The sequence below is a fragment of the Nyctereutes procyonoides genome, unplaced genomic scaffold (assembly GCF_905146905.1).
Source record: "Nyctereutes procyonoides isolate TBG_1078 unplaced genomic scaffold, NYPRO_anot_genome, whole genome shotgun sequence".
Classification (NCBI taxonomy): domain Eukaryota; kingdom Metazoa; phylum Chordata; class Mammalia; order Carnivora; family Canidae; genus Nyctereutes; species Nyctereutes procyonoides.
In genome coordinates, this window is record NW_026575133.1 from 54,336,181 (window position 1) to 54,362,411 (window position 26,231).

The window sequence follows — 26,231 nt, forward strand, 5'->3', positions numbered from 1 at the left end:
CCGAGTTATGAGAAACCATTTGGCAGGGAGATGGTGGCAGGTCCCTGTCAAGCACAGCCTCTGAGTATGGCTGCCTGCCCCACACAGACTGAGCCGTGGGGAGTGGAGCTTGCAGTATGGATTTTCCTGTCAAGCCACCTGCGTGGAAGGGTCCTGAAGATCATTTAAGAGGCTCCATAGAAGTACCAAGGCTCTCACTGACAACTTGAAATTAGAGCTGAGACTGAGTTGATGTTTCCATGATGTGGGTTTCAGTTCTGACTGAAATAAAAACTGCCTATGGGTCATGACTGGGGATTTGCTGTTTTATCTTCTAAACACTCCTGACAGTAACCCAGGCCAGGTGGTGCCCTATTTCTTTAGGTGGTTTTAAACCCAAACCTTGCTTCAAATTTTCTACTGCCTTCCAGTGGCCAAAATCATTTTTCTTTCTCATAGCATCATTTCCATAAACACACACACACACACACACACACACACATCTTTTATATAATGACTGCATGCTACACAGTGTCTTTCATAGAACAACCATCATAGCAAAATACTTCCTACTGCCAAGTAAGTAGTTAATTTGAAAGAGATTACAACCGCTGGCCCTCAGACAGGTACTCTTGTTCTGGGCTGCCTATAATCTGAGAACTTGGTGAAAAGCTTCAAAGTAGTTCAGTGAGTCTGATTTTTAAAAATTAAAGCAGAAGGCTCTGGTGAGGGTATTTCTAATCCAAAGAAAATAACATAGTTGTGGTAGGCAGTGGGGGTGTCGATAACAGAAACTTGGAATTTGGTGCCTGCATTCTAAACTTAGGAATGATAGCCAAGCAATGGTACCACACCTCTTGTGACTTTCTCATGAAAGACTAATTAGTGTCTTGAACTGGTAGCGACCCACTTCTGGACACAGATCAACCTGAACTGGGATTTATGGAAAGGAAAGTGAAAGACTTAATTCCATCTTTTCCTGCTTGTGGAGTTCTCAGTGCTTTAAGATACCTTAAAGGTGTTATAATAAAGTTGTATTTATATAGCATTTGGGAGGGGAAATGAAGACAGAGGAAGAGTGCTAGCATTTATTGGGGGGGTCTACTATGATTCTGTGCACTGTATCAGCCCATGAGGCATTTTTATGTGTGCCAGTTTATTTGCTTACCTCATTTCACAGTGGAGGAAAATGCAGTCAAAAGAGGTCAAATGACTTGTTCAGGATGTCTTAGGTAATAAGATGGGGCCTGGAATTCAGCCCAGGCCTTGTGGCTCCCAGTCCATGGCTCTTCCCACAACCCTACTGATAAGATCCTGCTAGTTCTCCTCTGATGACCGGTTCTCGGTGGAAGAGGTAAGGTCAGGCCAAGCCAATGGCCAGGACAAGTGAATTAAGTGCAGGAAGAGGTCCTGGAAGGCTCAACTCTTTCCAGTCTTTGTTCTTTTCTTTACTTCCTGCAGACTTTACTCTGTATTCTTCTCACACCCATATCACTGTACTGGTTCTCTGTGAAAACACTTCTTTTGTAAGGTGACTGTAAAGTCTTACATTTTAGGGGAGCTGGATGGCCCAGGCGTTTGAGCATCTCTTGATTTCTGCTCAGGTCATGATCTCACAGTCGGGAGATTGAGCCCCACAACAGTCTCTTTGCTGGGTGTGGAGCTTGTGTGGGATTCTCTTTCCCTTTCCCTCTGCCCCTCTTCCTGCTTATGTACTCTCTTTCTCTCTCTTTTCCAAATAAATAAATTAAAAAATAATCTTACATTTTACCATATCCAAATGTGCAAAGGACTTGGCACATAGTAGATGCTCTAAACGTATTTTCTCCTACTTAAACTTTATACCTCATCACAGTGCATCATACGGAGCGCACTCATTTCCTTGTCTGCAATATTGGGTTAAGTAGGTGTGGTGTTACTGGAAAGTGGGCTGCCTGTGACTTGTTATACCCTAGAGACAAAAGGAGCTATTTTCTTCCCTCTGCATTTGATGAAGAAAGCATGTGTTTTGATTCAGGCTTTAAAAGCTGAAGCAAATTTTCTGTTGCAGAATGTCAGTGAATGTGTGCTGAAGTTTAGCTATCAGGGTGGCATGTGATGTTCAGGATAGGAAGGCAGAGGGTGAAGTGAGCTCCTGGAGATGGAGACATAAGCAAGTGTGGGACCCCCCCTTTTTAATCCAATTAGCCCCTAGACAATGTTCAACTCCCTTAAGAGAGTATGTAGAAAACTAATAATTATTTAAACGTTTGTAATACTTGCTTGTTTTGCTCTTTTTTTTTAAGATTTTATTTATTTATTCTCGAGAGACACACAGAGAGAGAGGCAGAGACATAGGCAGAGGGAGAAGCAGGCTCTCCATGAGGAGTCTGATGCGGGACTTGATCCTGGGACCCTGGGATCACGACCCGGTCCAAAGGCAGACACTCAACCACGGAGCCACTCAGGCAGCCCTTGTTTTGCTCTTAAAAAGATTTCATCACTTTACTTTTTTAATAGCCTTCTTGTCAGATTGCATTTGGGCACCCTTTATTTTTGATTAAAGCTGCCCATCCACCTACCTATTCATCAAAGCTCCCTCTTTCCCTGCCTTCTACAAGGACTGTCATCTCTTCCAGGACACATGGGCTGGGTGGGGGAGGTGCTGCGGACTGCAGAGCATTCATTCTGCTGCTCCCCAGCTTTTGATTAATGAGCCAGAGGCTTTCCAACCTTTGAGACTTCAATTAGCCAAGCTGCAGAGCTGAAACCTTTTTATTATGAAGATAAAGCTGGGTTTAGCAAAAGGAATGGAGAACAGACTGGAGAAGAAAAACAAGTTTTTTCTTTCTTCTTCTTCTTCTTCTTCTCTTCTTCTCTTCTTCTTCTTCTTCTTCTTCTTCTTCTTTTTTTAGTGGATAAATCAATAAGCCATTGCTACACTCAATCAAATCTGTTATTGGATGGTTTTGGCTTCAATACACTTACTACTCTGGTAGGCCCTGGCTTTTCACGTGATTTTTCCCCCTGTAATTTCTAGATGGGATTATAACTGGTGAAGCACAAAGTTTTAGCCATCAAGGCTGTTCCATTGTGATGGATATTGCAGGCCCAGAAACCCTTCCAATTTGAGAAGTACCCCAGGGAGGGGGCAGGGGCACGTGATACCAAAGTGGCATTGTTCCTTGCCCAGAAAGCATGACGGGAGATGCTATGCAGTTAGAGCAGTCCTGATCCTTCCAAATGAGGGTAAATGTTCTTTGCTTCTCAGCAGGAACCAGGCAGGAGAGAAGATATCATTCCATGGCTGCCAGGGAAGTACTATGCCAGCAATCAATTTGTCTACTATAAAAGCCTTAGGTGGGGTTGATGAAACAGAAATGGGACTGAATTTCTCAAGAGAAGCAAGGTGACCAGGCCAAGACACTCTAAAGCCACATGGTATGGACAGCAGCACTCGACAAGTTGGAACAGCCATGGCTAAGACCCTAACCTAGAGCTCTGAGGGCTGGGGCAGGACTAGTGGGAGGGGGTCTCAAGAGGATGAGAATGAAAATGCCTTTGAGCAGGGAATGGCTGTTTCCCACTCATATCCAATCAAGTTAAGTGTCGCTTCCTTTCCTTTATTCTTTCTAGGTTGTGAGACATGTGAGGAAAAGCTACCTGAAGGCTCATTAGCACCCATTTTCCATGCTGCTATTGACATAGAGCAGACACGACTGAAATGGCGTTAGGTCCCCCATCGCTGGGATTGGGGCCCCGAGGTGATCACAGCCCACGGCGTGCTCCTCTGTGACCCATTTCCTGGCACTGGGTTCTGCTGTTGATTCTTCACTGGATTTTACCGCATCTCACCTTGCTTTCAGGGTCTAGGGGCTGTCCCATTCATAGACAGTGGTCTGCTTTCCTGGATGCAGAGGTCTCGGGGATTCAGTGCTTGCCTGACTCAAGATAGCAGCTAACCTGGGATTCCCCATGGCTGTGCTCTGCACTCTGATTAGAATCCCACTATAACTTTTCAGAAGTCCTATTACTACTTGAGCCTTCCTGGTGGGGCATCTGATATTTCCAAACGCCCTGTGGACCTGGTCTCCCAGCCCCTGCCTGTAACTAGCGCTTGGCTCTGGTCCCTTGTCTCTTTTTGCTCAGCAGGAGCAAGGATCCTTAGCTAGGATCCCTCGGGGGCTGAGGACAGTTCTGGGCATCCGAAGTGTCATGACAGCTCCCTCTCTCCAGGAGTTTTAATCTGGTTGAAAGACAGAACTTGTATGGGCGCAAAGTACTTTTAAAGTGAAAAAATATATAGATTTTTTAAAAAGCAGCAGAAAGATAAAAAATAGAGTGCACAATTAACTATTGAACACAGTTTAGAGAGAAATACTGTAGGAACTCGGAGAAGATAGTCAGGAAGGGCTGAATCTGAACTTTTGATTTTGGGGAGAGAATTGTGGATAAGATTTTATAGGCAGAAAGGAGAGAATGGGGAGAATGGTTTATGAGGTAAATTGTCCCTCCCCAGCCCCAATTTTATATGTTGAATTCCTAACCCCCAGGACTTCAGAATGAGACTGCATTTGGAGAAAGTTTCTTTAAAGAGGCGGTTAAGGTTAAATGAGGTCTTTGGGGTGGGCCCTGATCCAATCAGGCTGTGTCCTTAGAAAAAGAGGGAAGAGGGAAGAGGGAAGGTGATGTGCGGACACTGGGAGAAGGCGGCCAGCCACAAGCCGAGGAGAGAGGCCTCAGAGGAGGCAACCTTGCAGACCCTCGATCTCAGATGTCCAAACTCCAGAACTTTGAGAGAATAAACATCTGTGTTGAAGCCTCCAGTTTGGGGTACTTTGCTATGACGCCCCAGCAGACTACCCCAGGGGGTTACACATGCATGGAGCTGTGTCAGCAAAAACAGGAGAGGACCCTCTTCGTAGAGGAGAGAGGTTCCTGGCACAGAGTTATGATGAGAGAATAGAGAGAGTCCATGAACAAGTTCCAGTGGCAGAGGAGCTGGCAGGGACGGGGACAGATGGGAGCACCAGCCAAGAAGGAGCACCTGTCACCTGGTTGAGTTCTGTTCAGTTTTGCTTAGGGTATGCCTTCTAAGGGAGCAATCATTGCTTAATGCTAACCTGAAACCAGGTTTGCTTTGGGATTAATCACGTCTTGAAGGCACTAGGGACTAAGAGGGAGAATGAAAGGTAAAGGGACACAGAGGCTAGAGACAAACGATGCAGAAGAGAATGAGAAGGTGACATCGTAGGGCTCAGTAAAGACTTCCAAAATGTCAGAGCGAGAGGTGGCGACTGGTAAAAGAGATGCTCACCCGTGGGTGGGCATGGAAATAACAGGAAACCACACTTGACCAGCAGCACGTTGTGTCTACACCTGCCTTCAAGTGGAACTGACAAGTGCAGAAAGACAGTCATGGGGGCACAGGTACAAGTCCTCATGGGGGCTCCCATCTCCTGCCTGGGGCTCCCTGAGGCTTCAAAGACACCAGCTTGCAGTCTCAGGCCTGACTTGGGGAGGGGACAGAGGAGCTGCGGGAAGCCCCCTTTGTCACCCAGGGCAATGCTCAGAGCAGGGTATCCATGGGAACAGGCACCCTCTGCGGCCAGGGTGACCTACCCCATCATTTGTTGCTTGTCAGTCTGAAAAAAAGTAGAGGGTGAATCATGGAGAGAGAGGCAGGGACAAGGAAAGGAGACTGGGAAGGACGGAGGGACAGGATCAAAGCTGAAGGGGACACAGAGAGGAAGGGTAGCTGCCCCAGAGCACCAGCCCAGGCCTTCCTTTCTGGGCCCAACTGAGGCACTGCTGTTAGTACCAATATTTTTGATAGTGTTCCATTATTTCATATATTACTGATGTCATTATCAATATCTGCAGGTCCTTCCTCATCAGTTCTGCACCTGCTGCCATCCCATGTTCTACCCCCCTCGCCCCGGCCCTGGCCCTGTCACAGAGTCTCAGGTCTCAACACTGTGGACCTTGTCCTAGGCCACCAGAAGGGCATCCCTTGTTTCCAACTGACAGCGTCTGTCTCCCCTCACTGCCTGAGAGGACGGGGACGGGCATGCTTCGAGAGTCATGGCTTCATCGTTGCAGGGGATGGATGAATGTTTCTCCATGGCAATGTCATTTTTAGTCTAGTAAGGTGATTTCAGGCTTAAACTGAAATGAGAAACAGGGAAAGAAGAAGGAAAAGGATGAAGAAGAGAAGAAGTCCCGCTCGAAGTGAATTTTTGTCTTTGGAAGATGTCCCTCCCCTCCAACATCTCTTTCTGTTACCCTGTTTCTTGGTGATCCCCAGGGTGGACCCTCAGATGTCCTGGCGCAGGGTACCATAGTCAGAAGTCCTTCCCAAGGAGCCAGGTATGGCCCCCAAAGGCCACCACTTCAACAGGCTCCAGTGCTCCGGGAGGGATTTCACATCAGCTGTGGGCAAATGGCACCCACGGGTTGTTGCTACTTGCAGAGTCAGCTGGGTTATGCTGGGAGATTTTGCCAGTGGGGTGAAAAGCTGAAAGACCCTGTCTCCACCCATGGATGCCCTGTTCTGCTGCCTACCCGTTCTACAGAACCTAACAGTAGGCAGGGGTGGTGGGTGTTTCCCTCTTGTCCCAATGCCTGGGTAGAAAGTTACAATGACGTGCTAGATTATGTCTTTTGGGTGAATGGGTTACACAGAGTAGCCTCCTCCTCCCCCCAAGTATGAACTTGTCACTTCATCTAAAAAATCATGCAGGTTGGAAATATTAATGTGGTCAGGTAGAGATATATCAATGGTATATTTTAAAAAAAAAAAGATGCTTGTAAGTTGAACACTGAAATCCACTGCTTAGCATTATTATTGTTCCTATACCATAAGTTAGAGATAGCACAGATCAAGGATGGCAGATTAGGACTAATGGGCTAAATCTGGCTCATGGCTGTTTTTTTTTTTTTTTTTTTGCTTCTTTGTTTTTTGCTTTGTAGGGTTGTTCCCCCAAAAAGCAAAAAACAAAGAAGAAGATGCGACAAAGAGTGTATGGCCCACAATGCCTCAAATATTTACTATCTAGCTATTTACAGAAAATGTTTGCCAACCCCAGGTGTACATTATTAAATAGATTTTATTTTTTTACTTGGTCTGGGAACACCCTTCTCCTCCCCCATCTGTAACAATGATTCTTGGAAAAATTTGTTCTTGACTTGCAACAGATGAACTTGGAACACACCCAGCTCATAAGCTGGGGATTGTCTGCGTCTCTTGGGATTTTTTTTTTTTTTTTGTGCCAAATGCAGTGCCTGGTGCAGGAGAGGAAGCGAGCAGCTTGCTGACAATGACAAAAGGATGTAACAACAACCCTCAGGCTCACTGGAAGAGGAGCTTCTAGAAACTTCTTTTGTGACCTTTGCATTCCTGAGGTTCTTAAGGTGTTAATCACTGCTGGCTTTGCCTTGCTTGTTACCCTGTTGAGCAAACCAAAAATCCCCTGCCCCGATTACTTCCTTAGCTCTGGTGCTGCCTATCTAGGGAGAAAGAACAGAATCACATCTGTTTGTCCTTTAGCCAATGAGAAAAGCATAGACAAATATGACTCAGAACAATCTTGTATTGTCCAGCCGCTGGCAGGGACAGAATAGGAGAGAAGGTGCCAATGGAACTGAAAATATGGATCAGAGATGAACAAGTGACATAGGAAATTCATGGTCTCAAGAAACACAGAGGACCCTGGGGATACCAAGGGTATCATGGAAAACAGAGTCAGAGGCTGGATTTGGGGCTATTCAAAGCATCATCCTTAAGTCTCTAAGTCTCCGTGTTTCTTCATATGTTAAGTAAAGATAATACACCCTTCCTTCTCTTTGTCCCTCACAGAGATGACTTGAGATAGGCGAATTTACTTGGACAAGTACACAGTGTTACATAAATGGGAAGACATACAAGCTTATGTTGGGGCTTCCTGTCTTAGCTTCTTTTCTATTGCATCTGAAGGCACCTCCTGTACTCAGGCTTCTTCTTCTTTTTTTTTTTTTTTTTTCGTACTCAGGCTTCTTAATAGACTGGTGCCTTCATTATTGTTTTCTACAAATGCAGTGTGAATTTGCTTGTAGATTTTTTTCACCTTATTAAGTCTGTATTTCACATAGTTTAGCTCTAATCATTTCCAGCTTATGATGTGGCCATGTTGACTGCAATATAGAGGGAAAGTGATGTAACGACTCCTGAGCCACATGGAAAGGAAAGACAGTCAGTTTGTCATTGGAAATGAAGAAGCAACCAGCTTCAGGGCAGTTCCTTGCTTATCAGTTGCAGCAAAGTGTTACTAAACCAAGCAACCTGCTTTGAGCGATGTCCAGGGTAAGTCTTCCTCTTCCTTCTCAACACTGCCCCCTGCCCACCATCATAACCTTCCTTTAAGGTAGGAGACTCAGGAATCCGTGTTGCGGTAGCAAAGAAGAAATGATATTTTCCTGCACAGAGCAGATAAGCTCCATCCTGTGCCCCCACGACATCTGGGTCTGGGGCGGGGGGCATGAGTGAGGCAGTGCTGATGGGAACAATGGAAGAGCCTGGGTGTCCTCTGCCGAAATCCTAACTTGCTTTTGCCAGCCCAGCCACCAAAGTCATCTCCACTTGCTCATCTTGCAGGGACTTTGGAGGGCCAGGAGGCCACTGTTGTCATTGCTTTTTGAAGACGGTGGACCCCACAGCAGCCTGGGCTCAGCCCTGCTCCCCAGCACAGTGTGTAGACAAGGAGCAGGTGCCAACAGTGTTCCAACCAGGCTGGACCGGAGCTGTGTGCAGGCGGTTTCAGGATTAAAAGTCCTAGTAGTATAAAAAGAAATCAGAGTAACAGTGAGCACACCTCTATTGCCTTCCTACTGGCCACCATTGCCTTCTTTTTGGTCACCCTATTTTTGCTTGCAGAGTTTACCTTCCATGTGCTTGGGCTCCCTTCTCCCTTTGTTGACGAGCAGAGCTCTTTCCTTAATTAAGTCAACAAGTACTCATACGCAGAGGCAGCATCTCTTTTGGCAAGAGGACCTGTGCAGAACCAACCCCAGAAGCAAATGAGAATGTTTGTCAAGCTCTGATTAAGTAGCTGTGATTCAAGAGTGAATAATTACCTGCCCCAGCAAAGAGTTCCTAAAACGTTCTCACTCCTAGGCCGTGACCACGAGACTTACTAGACCAGAAGGTCTGGTGATGGGTTGGTTCACTTTGAGGCGCTGAGACAATCTGAGATACTCAGGGCATATAGCTTTCATTTGCAAAAGGGAATCCAAGAACAAGTGGACACCAGCTAACCCACAGCCATGGCTGCCAACTGGTTATTCATTTTCAAAGACCCCCTATGTCTCTGGGCACCTGGGGATCAGCATTATGAGCTGTTCCCCTACGGGGACATGCATGAAATCCACGTGTTTGACATGCTCTCTGGGCTCTGTGTAATTCCTGGTGAAATATCTCTTATTTCCTTCTCTCTCTCTCTTCAACTCAAAAAAAAAAATGTTGGAATACAGGTGAGAGTGATGTTGTATTTGTTTTTATTTATTGTAAAAAGGGACATACTTCCTGAAAGTGTGCCAATTAACTGTGATTGGTACTCAATAACCCCGACATCCTAAGCAACGTGTTTCATATCCCCTACTGGGTTTTGCCATTCTAAGCCAATGTGGCCTCTTCTGCATTTTCTTACATGCTCACCTGCTCCCAGTTTGATAGAATTTATCTTTCTTGCAAGGCCCGAATAACTTTCCATGTCATTATGCCCTAAAAAAATGGTGCAGTCTGAAAGGTAGGCACCCAACCCTTCTGATTATGGTCTGTTTTGGGGATTTGGCTGGGCTGGAGTCTGGCAGTAGATGTACAGAGGTTAATTGGAAGGCACATCCCCAAGAAACAAAACGTTAAAATGCTGCATGGTTTCATATCCTCAGCATAACCAATCCAAACTGGAGTACATCCCCCCTTACTGTCCCCACTGTTTAGGAGGCAGAGGCACTGGAAAAAACGTGTAGACTTTAGTGTTAGGCAGATCCAGGATTGAATCACGGTTCCTCACTGGCCTAGGGTGAGTCCTTAATCACTTCTAACAATCAGATTTTTCCCTTTGAGATAGAAATGTGAGATTGCTATGAGGTTTATAGATAATGGGGTATGTAATGCCCTGTCAATGCCTGGCCCACAAAAGAAGCTAACAAAAAAGACTTAAAAAATATATGTATTTACCCCCCAAACCACTGTCCACCACAGATAGACAAATCCAGGTAAGTAGTGAGAGTCCGAAACCTTAATATTTTGGAGTGTTAGCAAACACAAAGTGATGACAGGCAGAACGATCTTGGATGAGACAGGAGTAAGGCAAGCAGAAGAAAACTGTGACAAGCAAAATGCTTTCTTGAAATCCTTGCCATAGCTTGGGGAAATGTTTAAGTAGAAAGACTCAAGGTCTTTCTTAACACATGCAATTCAAACCACAAAAGAAACTCAAATTTTGCCTATCCCATAATATCAAGTAGATTTTTTTTTTGTGATGTTTAGACAGTCTCAAAGCAACTGCTTTTTATAACACATTAGAGAAAACATTTTGACCACTGTTACTCTGGGTAAATTCTTCGAACTCCAAATAGAAGCAGTAAACATGTGAGTATAAATATGACAATCATTTGTTTAACTGTGACAATTTTAGAGAGTTTTTTGGCATGCTCAAAGGTACAGAGATTTTTGTGGATGAGTAAAAAATAACTCGAGTATTGTTTATCCCACTTCGACTAAGTCTTGGGTGACATTATCAATTTTTTTGTAAAACTGGCGTGTTTATACCTAATATTGTGTTATGGGAAAGGAAATAAATGTTAAAGTTTGCCTCCCTGGAGGGACTGGGGTTGGTGAAGAGTGTAGCAGATAATTATTTAAGGACAGTTTCACATGAAGACAATTGTCATGGCTTTTATCTGATGACCAAAAGATTTTCTATTTGTTTGTTTTGATTAGAAGTGCCTTTGATGCTAGCTTTCTGGTCATCCTTAGTTTTTTAAAATCTAAAATTTAAATTTGTCTGGAAACTGTGTTTAAAGGGAGCCATATTTTATGGAAGCAAAACAATTACCATTCTTTTCATGGGCATGCTCTTCCTGTAAAGGGGAGCCTGACCAAAGTGGTTTTTAATATTCAGATCCTGAAAGAAACTCAACAATGAAATGTATCTTTCCTATCAAGGCAGAAGACAAGTGAAGTTTGCATAGTCAAGTCCTTCTCTGATGCTTTTATCCATAATAGGACACCACATCTGGTAGAGCTGTTATGGGACATGCAGACATACTAGAAGAATCTAAAAATCCAGCCAATATCTAACGCCAGAATCAACGTTATAAGCACAAGGCATAGCGCCTGTCTGGTCAGCAAGACATTCTCCAGAAAAGGCTGAAAAAGCAAAACATTCAATGTCCAGGCATGGCCGACAACAGCCTCAAATCCACATGCAAACATCCCCCCCCCGCCCACCGCCCCCCGCCCCCAACCATGGCAGTGCGCAAAGATATTAGCCTTCAAGAAGCATCTGAAGACATTTGCATTTTGCCCCACAGGAAGAAGAAAAGATAAGGAGCCCCTGCCTTGGCTGTGAAAGCTCAACAGGAGCCACAACCTACTTTGAAATTCATAGAGGAAATTACTCAAATAGGGGGAAGAGGTCACAGAAATGGTCAGTCCAGCAGTTTCAGATCAGCGATTCCGGTCACCAATTATTCCAAACCCATAAACCGTATTTTAAACTCTTATTGTGGAAAGTGAAAAATATTTTAATTCGTTACATATGATAATCCTCTTCCTCTCTAGTCATAAGCAGAGTTATTCAGGGTGACCAGAATTTGGTATACAGAAAGAATGTTCCCCAAGTTCCCGTAGAAAGTGGGAACAGATGAAGTGAACGGGCTCCTGGATCTTTCAACGGGATTAAATGGGCTTCTGTTGAAAACTATTTGCAAATTCCTGCTTTAGACGATTTTCTGGCGACCAGTCAGTATCCTCCCAAGCTAAGCATGTGTATCTCTCAAAGTTCAGGAAGGATATACCTGGATCATAAGGCTCATTCCACCATGCTACATGTGCATTCAGGACCTTGAACCTCATTCATTATGCAGTAGCAAAGGCGCTGAGGAAAAATGGAAGTCCAGCTGTGCCTCTCAAAATAGTATAAGCTCTGGATTTTCATAATGGTGTTCTGGAAAAGGTAAGCCATTTGCCAAGAAAAGCCTTTCTGGGCCACATCGAAAAGGCTGTGCAGGAAGTTTGCAGCCTCTTAGCATGAAATCAGCACCCACCCCACCCCCTTGATCTTTGAATATGTTTCACGAGAAGCCTTCCTTGATTTGATCTTGGAACTGCTTACTGGAATTCTTTCTGTAGCAGTAAAGTTGAAAAAACCAACCCTCATCTCTACGGTCTCCCATGAGGAAGGGCCATCTTTTTGCGGACTGTCTAGACTCAAGCATAGAGGGTTAGAGGGTGTGCCTCCACCAGTTCAGACACATAATGAGTGCCCCTCACCCTCATCTCTAGGGAATCGGGAGAAGTATCTGCTCAAATTGCAGCAAAAGGTAAATCTCACTGTCAAGTTTCACCCAAGTCAAGAAACGATATGGTCAGAAATGGTGGAATTTAAAACGTGCTCTAAAAATAATGTGCCTGGATATTGGCCACCATCTTAAGGCTCTTCCTCTCAGGGCCCTCTCCTCATAAATATCCAACGTGGCTGTCAGTAAGTTTAGCCTGAAAATAAAATCCCCTCACTCCATCAAGAAATAGCTCCAAACTTAGAGTGTGTGCTCAAAATATTCATGATGAAATCATAACCTTATATTTATAGTCTTTTGGATTGTGTATGACATTCTGTTTCCCATGGTGTTTTTTGTTGCAAGGGCCAGACGTGGAAAGCAGCCTCAGAGGATGACCGAGAGAGCATTAGCCTCAAGGAAATGCTGTTTATCATCATTTTGAACTGGATGGTTGTGTGACATCCTCCTTCTTCCCCAAGCCCTACCCACTGCCCAAGAGTCGGGTCTCTTTCCCCATCCCATTCCCAGGCGGTCCCCAGTCTCATAGTCCTGTCTTGTCCTCCAGGAAGAGTGAACTGACCTTCCAAGTAGGAAGTGGGATGGGTGCCTAAGCTCATCCCCCTCAGTCCCCTTCCTTCTGACCTTTCCTGTCCTCTAGACTTCCTCCCCATTTTCACTGAGGGAGATGGTGTGGATCTTAATGGTTGGAATTTGGTGGTTCTCTCCATGGCTGGGGGTCGAGGGCCCCATGCAGCAGCACACCTGCAAAAAGCTTTTACTTCTCACCCGGGCTGTGGTGCAGGCTGACTGGTCTTTGGACACTGTAATCCTGGCAGATTCACGGGGCATTGAAGAGAAAACTTTCCATTCACAGACCCCATCCGTCTTGGAGATCTTATAAAAGGTCTCTCCTGATCCCACTGGAATGCGCACCAGCTCCTTGGGCTGCCCCTCCAGGGCGTGGCTGGGCTGGTGCAAGGTATAGCCCAGGGTGTGTTTAGAAGACTGCTTTCTGCGGAGACACTGGATTCTCAAGACATTCTGAAAGGCCTTTTTAAACTCTTGACTGGAGCACGGATATATAATGGGGTTGATGCAGCTGTTTAGGTATCCGAGCCAAAACGCTATTTTAAAAACTGTTTCTGAGGGCTTGAAATCAGGGAAGAAAGACCCTGGAAGAAAACACAGATTGTACATATTATTTGCAAGCCAACAGGCCAACTGGCTAGGAAAACAAGCAAAGAAACCAACACACGTATTTTTACATCTCTAAAATGTTTCATATGATTCCAAATGCATCTGCGTTTCTCACATTTGACTGGTTAGCCCCTATGTGTCATATCCTCAGTGGCTGTTCTCACCTCGTTCTCATGTGCAAGAGCACGTGAGAGCAGACCCACTGGGTGGGTTTGTACCACTTCTCATCAACATCGCTGAATGGCTACGATGCAGCTTTAAACAATGAAAAAATGAAATTTAGGCTGAGTCCACATATGTGAGTTGTTTTGACTGCGTTTAAAAACAAGTTGGAATCCATTAAGATGGTCCATATTAAAATAGGGTTACCTAAATATTCCCTTTGTTCTTTGATGGGGAGTTGCATAGACACAGCCTAAGTTATTATGAATCCCTTCTCTCCTGAACATGGAAATTGTGTTTTTTAATGAGAATCCAAAATTCACAAAATATTGGCTTTGCCAACTTTTGGCCATCAATTTTCTATTATGCCGAAATTATGCTGGTTATTGTTGATGATGCCTTGTGATGGTCTAGTATACTCCCCTGCTCAACATGCACCAAGGGCTGCCAAATGTTTGTCAGGCACTTGACACTGAAGATCCTTCACCGTATGCAATGTAAGCTAGCTTCTAGCATTAATACTTTTACTCTAACTAGACTCACTATGAACTTGACCCATCATGGCTCATTTTTCAGTCCTCTCAAGTTGTGTCTTGATGTCTAAAATGTTCTTTCCCATCTTTTTTATCTTCTCCAGTCTTATCCATTAATTTACATGGGAGGAATCACATTTCAGATCTCTTGACATCTTACAGAGTAACTGTCACATTGTTCTTGGTAGCAGAATGACAAAACAATGGAATCTTAGAGCCTGAACGATCTTAGGGATTATCTTATTTAATTACTCAATTTTCAAACTTAAAAAACAGTGATTAAAAAGGTTGTTATGAACTTGATTCCGACAGTGAGGGATAATCACTGCCATGGTGATGGGTAACGGCATACAGAACTCATAGCATTCTCTATCCTCCGCACAACTTTTTTTTCTTTTGCATGAGCCCCAGGTCTTGATTTCATGTCTTTCTTCTTCTCTCTGCTCGACAGATGCATCAGAGTCATGACAAACTGTTGGGAGTGCTTTAGATACACTCTGGCAAACATTGTTCTGAAATTCAGCAGGGAATCTCACAAAGACAAGTGAAAAGTGAACTTAAATATTCTAGAACCAAGGAAGATGAACTGGTACAGTGGTGGAAGGGAGCATTTACTACCTCTAAAGCGCGTACACACACACACACACACACACACACACACACAACACAGATGATTGTTGTTATGTGAGAAAGTATTATTCTTCAGCTCCAAAGCTTTTAATGTTTTCCTATAATTTTAATGGAATTTACTCATATTGAGTGCCTTGTTTGCAGTAAATGCTTTATATACAATTTTAAAAAAGATTTTATTTATTTATTCATGAGACTTACAGGGAGGTAGAGACATAGGTGGAGGGAGAAGCAGGCTCCCTGTGGGGAGCCTGATATGGGGACTCGATCCCAGGACCCCGGGATCACGACCTGAGCCAAAGGCAGATGCTCAACCATTGAGCTACCCAGGTGCTCCCTTCACATGCAATTTAATCAGCATTAGTAACATTAAGACTTACGTGACTCCCATCAATATCCTTATTTTAGAAAGGAAGAAACTGTGATTTAATGGGGTTGAATAACTCAGTTCAGGTCACTCAGGCAGATAATTAATTAATGGTACAGCTGGAATGTGAAATCGTCCAGTCTGACTTTAGGATCTGTGTTTCCTTATGGACTCTCAAAATGTGTTGGGATAACAAATTTTTTGAGAAGGAATATGGTGTGTGGGGAATGATGAAGTACGCAGTTGGAGGAAGTGAAATTGAAAAGAATGCTTTTCAAACTTCATCTGAGAGGCGGAGAAAATGGCCATTGCCATCATGGCTGGTGGTGGTGTGTGAATATGGTCCGTTCCAGAAAAAAACATCATCTTACATTATGGTGCCTGTATATTGTCCACTATTTCTTTCTAATAGAGACGATGACATGATTAAAGGAACCTGAGTCGCACACCTTGGCCTGGGCTTAATAAGGATATATTAGCTCGGCATCTGTGAATCAGACAGGCAGGGGAGTGTATTTCTTTTATTTGAAGAATTGCAATAAAAAAGAAAAAATATATGAATTATGAGTTATGAATGTGAGTGCTAATAAAGTGATTTGAAAACCCTAGAATTTCCCACAATCTCATCAAGGACACTGTCCTCACAGAGCCCAGTTTTGCATTCATGAATCTCAATAAATCTCTTCCGTCCCTTGAACCCCCTTGAATTCCAGGTTTGGCTGACTCAGAGTCGGGCTCTTGGGTTTTCTCTACACTGGCCTTCCTGCATAGTTTAAGAGGTAAATACTGGTTTCCAAGTCCTTGTGCTCAAAATACCATCTCCTTCCTGCAGCTAAGGTGAGACAGGGAGATGGCGAATTTACACCAAGATTGGAATGTCAGATGGTCTCCAGCTTTCAAGTTCCAGGGATACTGTCTTGGGTAATCTAAGCAAATCTGTACATGTTGGCTTTTCAGACCAATTGAGAGATTCTTCTGGACTACTGGCCTTCCTATGAATGACCTCCTTTTAATTTATCCCATTAAGTGTGTGACAGCACCTAGATATGTCTAAACCTAGCACAATCTGCCCATTCTCAATCTGACAGTCCCATAGCAGCAGGTTGTGTGATATATTTCTCCTACTGGCCATGTTCATCCTCTCTTGGGTGTGATTCTCTTTCAGCAGCTGCTGGCAAATAGAAGAGAGACACTCACAACTGTACGTTCTTCTGGAACTTTCCAGAAAGATGAGAAAAGCTGGCTGAGGCAATTTCCCTTCTTATTCACATTTTTCAATCTCTTTCTACCTTTCATTATCTCTCCCCTAGGATGGGGAGATTGAGCTGGAATCTGGCTTGGAAAAGAGGTGCTGCTGTCTGGTCTCCAGCAGGCCTCCCTTATCCCATCATCTCCTTCTCTGTCCAAACCTTTCCACGCAGGTACTGTCTTCTCAGCAATTCCCACTCTGGCTATCCTCAGCCTCAATTTCTTCTCATCTCCCTTTCTTCTTGATAACGATGATTCTTTTTAGGGTGGGAAGACTACTGGATCATGCTTCTCCCTGCTTTCTACCCACCATAGCATGGAGCACCAGGGTAGAACCCACCCGTTCCAGGAGGGGTGTCTCTGACCCAGTCACTAGGCCATAAACCCCCTCTGAGCCTGTGCTGTGTCCGCGTTGCTCGCTGGTGGAGCTCTAGAACCCAGCACAATGCTGGCATCTCAGAGGCTCCTCCCAGTTACTGCTGAATGAGTGGCTGACTCCTGACCTCTCCGTGACTGGCCTGGCTTTCTTCTCTGCCTGACAGCTGTAGCTCTGATTTCTCTTCCTGTGTGTGCCTTCCTTCTTCTTCTGTTTTTTTTTTTTTTTTCCTTTTCTTTTTTCCTTTCCCCTTTTCTGCCCAGTTTCTGTTCAACTGCCTGGTTTTCTCTCTGATGGTGTTTCACTACCATTTGTACCGTGCTGTATCATCTGGTATCAAATACTATCATTTTTCTCATCATGTTTTATGGGAAGAACCAGACTTTTGAATAACCCACAGGAGCATAGGGGCTCCTATTTCTCTTGTCACCATATACTTGCTGTGCTCCTCAACACGCCCTGCCCCCTGCCCAGACTCTGCTTCAAAAGGAGCAAACTGCTCCCAGCTTAATTCTCTGAACCGCTCAGTCTGCAGGTCACATCACCCCTTGCCTGTGAATCTGCCTGGTTAAATTCTTGAGCTTTGGAAAAAATCCCCCAGCCCCTAGGGACTCTTCTCTTCAACTGAGTTTCCTTCTACCACTTGGTCTGCTGCAGAATTTCTGACTCTTTTCTTTTCAGGTCCCTCCAAACATGTCAGTCAACTGAAACATGGCCAGACGAGGTGAGTACAGTATGAGTTCACCCTTGAACATCAGCATCTTCCCCCTTGGAGATTCAGAACCTTCACCTCTACTGTTGAGGCCTCTAGATTTTGAGGAGGAATTGAAACTTATGATTTCAAATGATGCCACTTATGTCTTGTCACTGGATGTCCTCTCCTTTGGGAACATGTGACCTTCCATTTCAGACCCTGGGGTTATCTGTAGGTTTAAGGTGGGGAACACTGGGAGCCATTCACGTGAAGGTCTGGCCACTTTAGAGTCACATTTCAGCTACCAAGTTGCAGCAATGTTTTCCCTCAATGCCCCCAGCACAAGAGAAAGCTCGTTTTTCTGCCAGTGTTGGTTTTCTAGGTGAGTTTTCTCCCCCAGTGCTTCAGTTCACTCTAAAAGGCAGGGAGGATATAAATGGAGTTTTCAAATTCCAACCCAGTACTGGTAATTAGAAGGTTCTTCTTCAGTTCAATTCTCTCACAATCAGGGTGACTTGGTATGGAAGCGGAAGGCTGGGAGTCAGTCTTCTTGGTTCTAGCATTCCAGCTTCTATGCTTCATTTCACCCAACTGAAAACTTCACATCTTAATGACAACTTTGAGAGACTCTGGGTTATGATAAGCCCTAATTAGGCAGAGTCACAGAATCCCAGAAGGTGGAGACTGGCAGAAACTTAGTGCAGAGCCAGCACTGCCATCCTTCCTTATGGATGAAGACTGGAAGGCCCAGGAGGGGGATGGTTTTCACAGAATCACCTGGCTCATTTGTGGGCCAGCCAGGATTAGTCTCTGGTCTGCTTCACCCATTTCTGCTCCTTGTCTTCTGTGCCATTTAGCAACCCCTCTGGAAGTGGCACAGGAAGTGTTAATGGCAATGATGTGTGGCTGTTGTCATAGGATGACAACAGGTTCTTCAGAGATAATGAGAAACAAAGGGGAGGAGGGCAGCACCATCAATAACTATAGCATTTAGAAAGTCGTAATGTACTGTTCAGACACTGAAAAAAAGCACAGTGGGTGATGATCTTGGAACAGCCCATCTGCAGGCTATCACATTCTGAAAATTGGAGCTTAAATGACTCCAATTAAAAAAATGTGGACTCCAAAGGAGAAGCTAATGTTATGTGACAATGGGAGCAAATGACCCTTAAATGTCTCTCCCCATCCAACCAGTGGTCTCTGTGTGTGTGTGTGTGTGGTACCAGTCGAATGTGACTGGTACGCATCCAATAAACAGAAGGAGACACAAGCTGTCACACAAAGAGGCAGCCAGCTCCCCAGGCCAAGGAGTTCCAGTGCTGAGCAACATTCAGGCCAGATCAGTTGGCATCTTCCTACCAAGAAGAAAACTCTGCCCCGTTGAACGAAGCCCCAAAGAACAGCTATTGGAATAGGACGATGAGCGCAGGACCAATTTTCTTTATCACCCCGGAGGCTACCAGATGCCTCCCTGCTGGGTTGCCAGTTTGGCTGTGTCAGCGCCACATGCTTGAGCCCTCCTGAGGTTCATCTAGGAGCCACCCTTGGGCAGTTCTCAGCCAGACAGGTGTCTTTAGGTTATCCACCTAGAATTGTAGTCAGAAATATCTAAGAATGCTGGCCAGATTGACCAAGGAACTAGAACCCGAGGCTCTTAACATTCACGGATAGACTTCCCATGAAATGAAATAACAAGTCTGTGTACATACAGAGATTCATTTTCCTGAGGAGAGGGCTCTAGCTTCCATTGGCTTCCCACAGAAGTCTTGGGGGCACAAAAGTTGCCTAAGCCTGGCTCCCAGCTGCCTCTGTGCCTCTGGCTAGCACACCTCACTGAGCCCATTCATCCTGATGACAGCAGCAAGCTTACAAATGGGGCAAAAGGATGTTAGTTCAACAACTCTTTAGAAGGACTTGTTCTTTTCTTCTATTTAACCGAAGCTGGAAATAGTGTAATTCTGGTCTTATGCTCATTAGGGAAGTATGTGGTTCTTCCTTTCAGAGAGTTACTATGTTGAGTCTTTTCTGAACTTTCTGGCAGGAAGGTGGGATAGTGGTCAAGGGGAGGAAGGACTGGAGGTGTGCGAACGTGCAGTGAGTAAGGGGAAAGATGCACACCGAGTGCTGGGTACACAGCACCGAACAGAACAAAGCCTGGGGTACTATGGGGACTGCCCAGTGTGGAGGGGAGTGCTGCTGCTTTTCCTTTTTACCAGGGGTTGAGGGCATTGGCCTTATGGTTTCTCTTGTCAAGAACCACTGATCCTTCCAACCCAGGCAAGGAAAGAGGTCAGTTGGGAAGGCATTCTCTCATATCTCACAGTTCTGCAAGTGGGAAACACTCTTCATGGGGCCTTTCTGGCTGGCCGAGTGTGGCTCTGCAGAATGAGAGATTTTACTCTGGAAGAGTCCAGGCTGCTCAAAGCAAAGCTCTACAAAGGGTTTCTCTAGCCAGTTACCAAAGTCCCAGCCAGTATTCCTCCTTTCAGAAAAGGGGACCGGATCTTCCAGAACATATGTATTTGGCCCCAGCACCCATGATAACTTGAGGGAGAGGAACTCGTGCCCAGCTCTGCTAACCCCCCTGCACATTTCCCACAAAAGCACCTGTGTGGTGTGTTTCCTTTAGAAATGAATCAATAATTTAAATGCTTTCAAAAGACAGCAAGATTCTCCTCTCTCAGTGACTGTCCCTCTCTCCTATTTCCTCATTCCAGCTGGAATTCATTCGGACTGTCCATCTTCAAAGCTGTGTTCAAAACCCGTGAACCCTTCCCACATGGTGGTCTAACTTGTTTTCTCCCCATTCCCCCTAAACATTGGACCTTAGCACTTTTCTCTGTAGTACTCATCACGACCTTCTACACTTATTTCTTACCCCTCTTTTTTCTTGAATATAAAATCCCTGAGGGGCAGAAGTTTTTGTCTTTCCATTTCACTGCTGTATCTTCAATACCTACAATAGTTTATGGCATATGGTAAGCCACGATAAACACTGCTGAATGAATGACAAAATTAATCCTTATGGTTCTAGTCTCTCCAAAGACACACGCCACTTCTTATTTCTCATTTACATCTCCCTCAGTGATAAAATGAAAAATTTTATCATTTGATAAAATGATATAATGAAAAATTACTGAGAAGTAATTGTTTACTGAATCAGTGGATGACATTTGCTATTGGGAGAAAATGGCATTTTGAAAAAAACTCCTGCTTCAAGTACTTATAGCTGGAAATATACTCTTAAATGGAGAAAGAAGGGGTGTCTGAACTCACATCCCAACATTTATCTTCCCCTTCTTCGAGACACTCATATTTGCATGAAAACAAAATCATTCTACAAATAATTTTGTACAGCTAACTCACAGATATTACATGAAATTGTTACTTCCAGTACTTATAAAGACCCTTTACAGGGTCTTGTAGGAAAAGTCGAAGCCTGTAATTAAGACAATATTGTCAGCAATACAATGAGCCAGACTCTCATATTTGTGGGATATGAATCCAAGGCCAAACCCCACAAATCTGAAACAGTGGCACAAACAACACAAATCGGTCACCCAGGGAGAAAGCACAGGAGTTTCTCAGAATGATGTCCCTTCACATTCAGCTTAAAGGCTCAGGCAGGTTGCATTCCCAAGTCTTCCGGGAAGGACATGGGTGAGTCAGGTGGTGCTTATGTAGTAAGAGGTAAACAGGCAAGCAGGCAGATGGACTTTTGGTTCTGGACTGCCTGTAAAGATGCCAAATCTGCGTTCTCTGGATAATTCCCTACTTGGAAATGACATATCAGGTCCTCTCACCGGGTCACCCAGACACATGTCTCCTGATACTACAGCCATCCTCCAGGAATATAATCTAGTTCTGTTTAAGGCAGAATATGAATAATACTTTGGTCTCCCAGTTCTGGTACACCCCTCTCGCCTGCCTAGGTTAAGCCAGGTACGGAAGTTGTCTGTGGACCCCTGCTCACCTTTCCCCAGTCCTTGGCTCAAGCTGGACCAGACCAGCTAAATGCCTCACCTCCATCAAAAACAGGTGGTTTCAAACTGACATAATATATATGTGTAGGTATCTTAATAGCTTGTTTTCAAAATAAAAAGTATCTTTTTGGAAACTATAATATGGGCAAACTGATTTTAAAATGCAAAAGGGATTGGAGAAATTTTCTCTTTGATTTTAAAAGGCAGTAGAGTATGGCACTGTTTTGATTATAGACATCTTTGAAAAAACGAATTGACCATGCTTCCCATCTATCAGCATAAATGCGATATTGAGAAATCTCAGTTTTTCTGACAGGGAACAAAATCATTCTTTCCAAACTTTGCCAAGCCTTCTGGAGTCTCAGCTAACTGTCTGATAGTCACAGATGGAAGAAAGACACCGGGGAAGCTTATCCATTTCTATGGCTTCGGTTTCCTTCTTTGCCTTGCTGATGTCAAATCTCTATCCTAGTCCATCTCTGGCTCCTGTTACAGTTCTACATATACAACTATTACCAGACATTTTTCCTGATGTTTCCAAACCATCTCATCCTTACCATAACCAAACTGAACTCATCTCTCACAAAACCTACACTTTCTTCTCTGCTCCATCCTCAGCAGATGGCACCCTTTCCCCTAAGTTGTCCCAGCCGGAAACCACTGTCACCCTCAACCCTTCAGTCTCCCACCTCCTCCGTGACCTCCAATCCAATCTCCCAGTCCAGATGACTGAACCTTCACTCTCTTTGTCACCAACCATTCTAGCTCAGGCCATGATCTCCAGCTAGGACCTTATATCAGCTCACTAACTGAGCTTCCTGCTTCTAGCCTTCCTTCCTTCCAATCTATTGCTCCAATTATAGCCCCAGAGATTCTGGGAAAACAAACTTGATTATATCTTCCTTGATCAAATCATTTCAATGACTCTTCACTGAGTTCAAGATCAAGTACAAATTCTTATGAAGTTCACAGGTCTGGGAGACTGAAAATTCACTTTCCTAGATAGCTAGTTAATAAATATGCTGATCCAAGTGCCCAGTCAAGGACTCTAGTTAGTACTACAGAAAGATAGAAAATTATAACCCAGAGGAGTTGAACATTTGCATAACTGTTAACACAACTAAGTGATACAGTATCTTTAGTTCACTAGGATGTGGTTTGGGGTCATAGTGGTTGATGTGTCATAGTTTAAAGGAATATATGGTATCCAGAGGCAGCATGTCCACTAAGACGTCTTCCCAAGGCCAGAGCATAAAAACCACTCATGAATTTCCAACTATTCAGTGGTAGTGAATATAGTGGTTCAGAAAGTTTTGCAAAATTCCTGAGTCAGGGAAACAGAGAAAGATACAAAGCAGAGGGATTCTTAATTCTAGAAAACAAACTGAGGGTTGATGGATGGGGGTGGGTGAGGGATGGGATAACTGGGTGATGGGCATTAAGGAGGGCATGTGATATGATGAGCCCTGGGTGCAACTGATGGAACTCTGGATTCTATCTCTGAAACTAATAATACAATGTATATTAATTAAATTGAATTTAAATTAAAAAACCCTCTCGAGTCAGGAATAAAGATGCCTGAAAGATAAACCCAGAAAACAGGGAAGAAAAGTCAAAATCAGGGACAAATGCATTTGAGGCTGCCTGAAAAGAACTAATCCTTGCCATGTGGTGTGATGTTCTGTTACCAAAAACCAGTTGCATTTCTAAGGAAAGGCTGTTCCCTACTGTTGTGATGCCCCTCTGAAATGCCCACCCAATATTTGGTCAGATCAGGTGATACACAATAACTTCTGGAGATACTGCTTGAAACAGTAGCCTTTCTGAGCACTTCCAACACAGCTGGGTTCATTTCCCATAGTTGTGAATGCCATGGGATTTTTACCTGGTTGTGGCTGTCAACTTGTCTTTCATTCACAGACAAGTTTTCATGGGAAGAGAAGAAAGCTACTCTAGTTTGTCAAAATGAAAATAATGATGCTAACGGTTTTTTGCTTATTCCAATTTGGTGCTGGTGAGTTAGAAGTTAGCTCCACTTCATGTCTCAAGATAGGTACCAGTGTTAGCAACTAGATGGCACACAAACATGCTAGAACCTGGCAGGTTCATTTTCCTAATTGTTTTTCCTAAGGCTTACATTTATCTAGGAATAACTAAAGAGGGAGGCTAGTAGGGTCCAGCAGACCAACTAGGAGACTAGCACATTGGTCTGGCTTAGAATTCAGACCAATGACTAGAAGCTATTGGAAGACAGATTTAGGCCACCCTGGAATTTGGTCTTCCTACCAATGAAAGTAGCCTAGGATAGGATGGATAACCAGTCCCTGAGGTATCATACCACAGATTCAAGCATAATAAAGCATCCTATTAAGACATTCTTTAAAGTACATTCTAACCCTGAAGTTTAAGAACTTCCTATGCAAGGAAACACTACTTGGGAAGAAAAGTTGGTTGTTCTGAATGTCTTGCTTTCTTTTCAATATGGCAATAAAAAAACTGTGCACTGGAACATTTTAAGAGGTACACACATAGAAGGATATAGATTTGTTATTGGATCTGACAAATGATTCTGTTTTTTGTGAGTGGGACAAGTCTACATATATTTCAACAGTTCCTAAATTTTATTCATTAACTACGTGGGCTCCAATATACATATTTAGATCTAAATTGTTGTTGAAATCATTTATAACCATCTCCTATAGACCCTTGAGGCACCAAAAGCCACTCTGACATCTGGGCTACAAATAGATAAGGATGTAAACATGCAGAAAGAAAGGGTAAGACAGCTGCTCAAGGTTACAGAGCTGGTGAGAAGGAGGACTAGATTAATAACTTTGGTCTTTACCTCAAAAATCTGTTATTAATAAATTAAAATTTTCAGTTGCAAGAGTAGACATAGCTCCAGTTATTTGGGAGTCTTCAGTGAACCAGCTCTAAAAAATATGGATACTTTCAAGATTAATATCTGCAGCTAGTATTTAAATATAAAGTGTATAGTTTGAGTCTTTGCTTATTTTTTGAGTTCATGATCCATATATGCATTTCTCCTTAGATATCTACAGGAACTTTGATATTAATGTGTGTAATATGACACACACTAATCTGCTTGTCTTCTAGTATTCCTTATGTCTATAAGTGGTTATTAACATTCACTCGTTTGTGACAAAAGCTTGGCAGTCAGCCCTGATACCTTCTCGATATCTCCAGTAGATTGCCCACCCTTTCCACATCTCTCTATATCCAGTGTCATGGCCTACCCCAGGCTACCACCACCATCTGTCACCCGTAAGATCCTTCTCATTGATCTCCTGCATGTATGCACAGTCTTCCCTTTTCTCTAGGATGCTCTTTATGAAATGCAATTCCAATTTGGTGATATTTCTGCTTATATGTCTTAAATGTTTCCCAGTGCTCTTAGATGAAATCCACAATCCCTTATCAGGCCAAATGATATGGACTTCACTCCCTCTTCTGTCCTGCCTTGCATACCTTCCTTGACTCCTCCTTGATCACTCTGATCTTCTCTTGATTTATTCAATGCGTCTGTGCCCTAGGACCTTTGCACCTGCTGTTCCCTTTGCATGGAATGTTGCCTCCATTTCCATGCCCTTTGTGGTGGTAATTCTTCTTCAACCTTTAGGTCTTTGCCTAAATTCCACTTCTTCAGGAAAACTATCTGTGATCCCCTTCTACCCATCCACCCGCCCCAGATGACATGCTAGGACAGGTTCTCTTGCTAAACGGTACCAAAGCACCTTATGCTTTTCATTCACTGCACCTGTCATGGTTGTTTTTGTAAGATTGCAAATGTGATAACTTGCTTAATGACTCTCCCTATACATATAAATTTCATCAGGACAGGAATTGTACCTGATGCATTTGTAGGTGTTTAGTAAATACCCGTTCATGACTAAAGTAGACATCATGCACTTACTACATGCCAGACATCATATAAATTATTTCATAAACATTATCCCATTTAATTCCCCTGTACAGCCCTATGTGAATGTATTATCAACATCATCTTAAAGATGAAGAAACTGAGGCTTAGGGAGTTTAATTTACAGCTAAGGGAAATGTCTGAGCTCAGATTAAAATCCAGACTTGTTTGATGCCAAAGCTCATGCTTTTAATCTTCAGAATACACTAAGAAAGAGTCAGCCTGTGCTATACTAGCATTATAGTGAAAATAGGGCACAGTGTTATAATGTTCAAAGTTCAGTACAAAAACAATCAACAATCATCTGAGTGGCGAAGAAACTTATTCATACATTGCAAGTATATTTTTCAGAAAGTAGAGAAATGCATAACTCAAAATGCTAAAATAGAAACAAATTCTTGAGCATTCATAGTTTTGTGTGCTCAGGACAGACATGGTTGGCCAGGTGAAAAACTATTAATGTTATACCCTGTCAAAAAACCTTTTGACAAAACTTTATGAATAAAGTATGCTTAGAAAACAATCAGGTAAGACTAGGCTAGAGGGTATGAGTGATCACTTATAAACACTAGACAAAGTCTGAACCTAAAAGGAGAATGG

General features: G+C 43.6%; 1 protein-coding gene across 11 annotated transcripts in view; it reads right to left on the reverse strand.

Moving 5' to 3' along the window:
- Positions 1-26,231, reverse strand: part of ADRA1A (adrenoceptor alpha 1A) — a 223,593-nt gene that overhangs the window by 107,575 nt on the left and 89,787 nt on the right. Inside the window, exons 2-4 of one of the 11 annotated variants that reach the window (XR_008667091.1) lie at positions 13,288-13,673; positions 8,877-8,986; positions 8,632-8,767 (exon numbers count right to left, since the gene is read on the reverse strand). The exons of 1 other annotated variant lie outside the window; for it this stretch is intronic. Coding sequence is in view for 5 of the 10 variants with exons in the window: in XM_055345931.1 (XP_055201906.1) it covers positions 9,295-9,426; positions 13,288-13,673 (518 nt within the window). In the remaining 5 variants the exon portion in view is untranslated. Of the gene's footprint in view, positions 1-2,875; positions 8,768-8,876; positions 9,427-11,484; positions 13,674-26,231 lie in introns of those variants that run through there. 9 more of the 11 variants (XR_008667090.1, XR_008667088.1, XR_008667092.1 and 6 more) reach the window with 9 other exon arrangements.